The sequence below is a fragment of the Microtus ochrogaster genome, chromosome 2, assembly GCF_000317375.1.
Source record: "Microtus ochrogaster isolate Prairie Vole_2 chromosome 2, MicOch1.0, whole genome shotgun sequence".
Taxonomy (NCBI): Eukaryota; Metazoa; Chordata; class Mammalia; order Rodentia; family Cricetidae; genus Microtus; species Microtus ochrogaster.
This window is the reverse complement of record NC_022010.1, coordinates 94917241-94922481: the sequence shown is the minus strand read 5'-3', so window position 1 is coordinate 94922481 and position 5241 is coordinate 94917241. Positions and strand designations below refer to the sequence as shown.

At 38.5% G+C, this 5241-nt stretch overlaps 1 protein-coding gene across 2 annotated transcripts in view; it reads left to right on the top strand.

The window, feature by feature from the left end:
* Positions 1–5241, top strand: part of Ltn1 (listerin E3 ubiquitin protein ligase 1) — a 63255-nt gene that overhangs the window by 13265 nt on the left and 44749 nt on the right. For both annotated transcript variants that reach the window (XM_026787140.1, XM_005345304.2), the window contains exons 7-9: positions 604–777; positions 1885–2075; positions 3561–3696. In XM_026787140.1, the coding sequence (XP_026642941.1) occupies positions 604–777; positions 1885–2075; positions 3561–3696 (501 nt within the window). The remainder of the gene's footprint in view (positions 1–603; positions 778–1884; positions 2076–3560; positions 3697–5241) is intronic.

The following is a 5241-nucleotide window of genomic DNA, read 5'->3' as shown; positions in this document are numbered from 1 at the left end:
TCTTGTAGACCAGGCTGGTCTCGAACTCACAGAGATCCGCCTGCCTCTGCCTCCCAAGTGCTGGGATTAAAGGTGTGCGCCACCACCGCCTGGCTGCCTTTGAGTTTTACATTGAAATTTAGATTAATAAATTTTGTTTTAGGAATTATGTATGCTTTTTCAGATCTGTGGTCTGCTATCCGGAAAAAGTCTAGAACCCCTTTTTCTACATTTTCTTGAAAATTTAGTTTCTTCAGATAAGCACTGTTATGAAATTTGTGGCGGATTAATTTGACAGCTTGTATTGGTGTGCTTGCTTTTCTTTCTCTTCCTTGTGGCTAGTGTTGCCCATATTTTGTATTTGCTAAATGAGAGACCCCAGATAAAGAACTCTGCTATTAAATAGGATTTGTGTGAAAAATTTTATTCTTTCTGCCTTTATTCTGCCTTGGTAATTCCAAGTGTCTTTTCAGATTGTTACTCTTTAAGAGTAATTGTTTTTACAGTGCCTTTAGTTATATGAACAGGAAAGTTGTGAGCTATCTTAACCTACTGTTATCACAGCTACTTGTATCAAACGTCAGTAGGCTTCAGCTTAATTCCACTTTCTGTTTCTTCTTTTAGATCCGCTCAGCATATTTCGAGTTAGTTTCTGCTTTGTGCCAACATGTTCCCCAGGTGATGAAAGAGGAAGCTTCCAAAGTGAGCCCTTCTGTCCTGCTTAGTATTGATGACAGTGACCCTGTGGTCTGCCCAGCTCTCTGGGAAGCTGTGCTCTACACACTGATAACTATTGAGGTATGTAGCGAGGCACATTAGCTTGTTGGGGACCGCTTGCCTTTCATTTGTGTTTTACATCCCAAATCCCAAATGAGAGAGCTCTTTAGATTGTACTATCTAAAACTCATTGGAAAAATGCTAAACGGATTTGATAAATATTTAAATGGCATAAATGTTAACATTTCCTTCTCTATTCCTTTTTTCCCTTCCTTGCCTCTCCTTCCCAACCTCCCCCCCCCCCCTTTTTTTTTTGAGACAGAGTTTTTGTGTATCTTTTCCCTGACTGTCCTTGAACTCACAGATATCTGCAGCCTCTTCCTCCAGAGTGCACCACCATGTCTGGCTTTTTCCTTACATTTTTTGAAACATTTACTTTCTCACATGACCAGTTTTAAATCTCCCAAGGAAGCACAGCAGTGTTGTGTGGCTGTCACACATGACTTGAGTCTTTGATCACAGAGGTTTTACTTCATAAGTTAGTAATTTTACAATTCAGTTTTAATACTGCAGAAGTGTTTCTGTGTAAGGTCCATTTGCTCAGTGATTGTACCGCTGGAACTTTCACCGGGAGGATTTATGAACCAGAAATATGTTCATTTTTTTTTTTTAAAAACAAACAGCTTTTATAAAAGTATTTTTAAATAATCTTCCTGTTAGTATAACAAATACATGATTATTAAATGTAACACATTTAATTTTTCAGATTTTTATTGTAATTGTGCTGAGAGATTTTAATGCTTTGCTAGTTAAAAATTTTATTTTTAAATTAAAAAAATTGTTTTGGGTGCAGGGTGTCCTTCCATCACCCTGGCTGGCTTTGAACTCAGATGTAGACCAGGCTGGCCTTGAACTCCGACCTACTTGCTTCTGCTCCCAGGGCGCTGGAGTTAAAGATGTATCCTCCTATACCTGGACTTATTTTTAGTTTTTATTTATTTTCTTTGAAGGAAGGGTCTTGCTATATAACAGAATGAAGCTATATGTGCAGCTGCATAGCATCCCACCTGCTGTGCATACAGGTGCACCCTACCGTTCCCAACTTGACTTTCTTTTCTCAGATCTGTTTTCTCTTAGTTGAGAAATATAATTTCTAATTACTATTGTATTTTTTTTTTTTTTTGTTAGGATTGTTGGATTCATGTAAATGCAAAAAAGAGTGTATTTCCCAAGCTGACAGCTGTGGTTCGTGAAGGTGGCCGGGGTCTTGCTGCTGTCATATACCCTTATCTCTTACCATTCATCAGCAGACTCCCTCAGTCCATCACGGAGCCAAAGCTGGAGTTCTTCAAAAATTTTCTCACCTCTCTAATTACCGGGTAAGCAATTAACAATTTTTAACTTAAAAAAATAACATTTACTTCCTTATTGTGTGTATGTGTTCATGTGTGAGGTTCAGAAGGCAGGCTTCAGGACTCTCTTCTGTTTCCCATCATGTAGGTCCTAGGGATTGACTCCAGCAGTCAGGTTCAGTGACAAGTGCTGCTGCCACTGAACGTCTTGCTGGCCTCAATTCTGTCAAGAAATCTTTCTTGTTTTCATCTTCATAGATTTCCTTTTTATTTGAATTTTACCATTTTTTTCTTTCTTCTGTTTGTTGACCATTTAAAGCTTTCAGAGAAATAGAAGTGACGGAGCAGGATAGAGTATCACCACTGCCCAGGCTGGCTGGGCGCAGAAGAGCCTCAGCCTCAGCTTTAGCCTCCTAGATGGCTAGGATTAGAGGACATGGAATTGCAACTAACTCACGTCTTTGAAAATGGTCAGAGCTTTTATAAAAGGATAAATGCAGTTAAGATAGAAACAGATCATATTCTAAATGAGTCATGATATTATTGACAAATACAGATGCTCAGATTCAGAAAATGAGCTGTTGAAGTTTTTAAATGTTCCCTACAATCAAATGTTAGAGTTGTTTAGGACTTAGGATCTGGCTCACCTGCCTGGTAGCATGTGCTAACTCTCAGGTGCTACGCCCAACCACCAAAAATGTTTCTTCGGTTTAACACTTGAAAAAGTTCACCTCGGTCTCGACAGTGGTGGCACATACCTTTAATCCTAGCACTCAGGAGGCAGAGGCAGGTGGATCTCAGTGAGTTCGAGCCCAGTGTGGTATAAAGAGAGAGTTCCAGGACAGCCAAGGCTACACAGAGAAACCTTGTGTCTCAAAAGAACCAAAAAAAAAAAAAAACTTGGCCTGGAGAAATGGCTTAGTGAAGAGAGAGCACTGCAGCTCATACCTCTCCGTAACACAGTTCCAGGGCTTCTGACAGCCACACACATACATACGTGCCGGCAAAACGTGAATGAACATAGAATAAAATAAATTATAAAAAAGAAAAATTGAAAAAGTTTACCTCATTTGTTGAATTTAATAAAATGCATACATCTTAAATATTATAATCTCTGGTTATAGCTCATCTTTCTTACAGATGGATTGACACCTAAGCAGGAACTTAATTTTGAAAATAAGTTTTTTTCTTTTTATAATTTTTAACATTTACATTTTCATCAGTTGTGTATTTTGGTTGCTCTTAGTTCTTAAGTGTTCCTCCAGCCCCACAGTTTCTCTGTGTGTCCCCCACCTGCCCTGGAACGTGCTGGGTAGGCCAGGCTGACCTTGAACTCTCAAGAGAGCCACCTCCTGAATGCTGGGATTAAAGGCGTGCCCTGTCATGCCTGGTTAGTTCTTTTAAGATTTGGTTTTAAACTCCTTTAGTATGATACTCTTTTAAGGTCTTTAGTGATCCTGAGCTTTTATTTTCTTTTTCTTGGAAGAATAATTCTCAGTTATTATTTCTTAGGCTGTCAACAGAGAGAACTAAAACAAGCTTTTCTGAGTCCTCAGCTGTCATCTCTGCGTTCTTTGAATGCTTACGGTTTATAATGCAGCAGAATTTAGGCGAGGAGGAGATGGAGCAGATGCTTGTCAATGAGCAGGTACGTGTGCAAGTCACCGTGCTCAAGCTCACTGTGCCTGTTTACATTGTTGGTAGTCAGCCTTCACGTAAGGATTTCACTTTCATAATTTACAAATTGAATAGTGTAGTTCTGACGGGGTAAGTGGAAATTTCATATTGTCAGTTGCTAGTATAATATCCACAGACTAATTTACCATATCCATTGTCTAGATTTAAATCCCTGACTGCTTTAGAGGGAGACAGTGCAAAACAGATTTTGAATGGTGCTCTTGGTGATGTTTAGTGTAGGTTTTACTTATTCAGTAGTAATTTTGTTATTTCTAAAATGCTCAGGTGCACTTACCCCTTTATAAACGGTTGTATTTGACTGTGAGATTCAGGGTAAAAAACAGGTTCTGTAATTGTAGATGCCTGAATGTTTGTTAATATCTTAAGTACTGTCTCTTTTTAGAAGACGTATGTTATGTGTCTCTGTATGTGTGAGTGTAGGTACCTTCCAAGGCTATGGAGATTTCAAATACACTAGAGCCAGAGTTAGGGTTGGTTGCAAGCCACCTGTTAGGGGTGCTGGGAACCGAACTCCAGTCATCCATAAAAGCAGTACATGCTTCTAACTACTGAGCCATCTCTCCAGTCCCATTGTCATCATCTCTTACCTTTCTTTCTTTTGCTTTTTTGAGACAGGGGTTTTTCTATGTAGCCTTGGCTATCCTAGAACTTACTCTGTTGATCAGGTTAGCTTCAAATTTAGAGATCCACCTGCCTCCATTTCTTAGCTTTATAATTCTGGAAAGGGGTTCTGAATTTTTCATATTTAAATGCCCTAATTATCTTTCAAATGACTTTCACCCTATTTTATTTATTTATTCATCTATTTTATTTATCTATGTATTTATCTATCCACCCATTTATTTATCTATTTATTACCTGTTTATTTATTTATTTTTTAGGCACGGTCTTATGTAGTCCAGCCTGGGCATCAGCTTCCTATGTAGCCAAGGTTGACTCTGGACTCCTGATTCTTGTGCTCCCACTTCCCAAGGGCTAGAATTATAGGCATGTACCAGCTGGCAGGCTTCTGGCAGTCTTAGATGTTTCTTGTATCTTTTAATTATGTGGGAAAAATGCAAAGCTGAGTTTAGAAAACATAAAACTGGATTATGAATTATGGTTGATTACATTGTAAAATTAATTGTGGTACAATAGAGTGAAATTGTCAAACTTTTTGAATGACTGAAAAATATTTGAGTTAAAATTTTTCAGATATCTGAGGGGAAAAGCAGTCATTTACCAAATAGGTATGTGTGTGTGTGTGTGTTTAGTGTATGGGTATTTAAGTTTAGTGCGTGTGTAAATGATTTCTCAGGGATCCACTCTTGTTGCCTTTTGAAGCAGGTTTTGAAATGCACAATCGCATAGGCTGTCCAGCCTTTTAACCTCAGGCATCTACCTGACTTTTTAAATTTAAATTTTTTTTCTCTAATACGGATTTTAGGGATTGTAGGACGCCCTCATGCTTGTATGACAAGCACTTTAGCGATTGAGCTGTTTCCCTGGCCTTCCA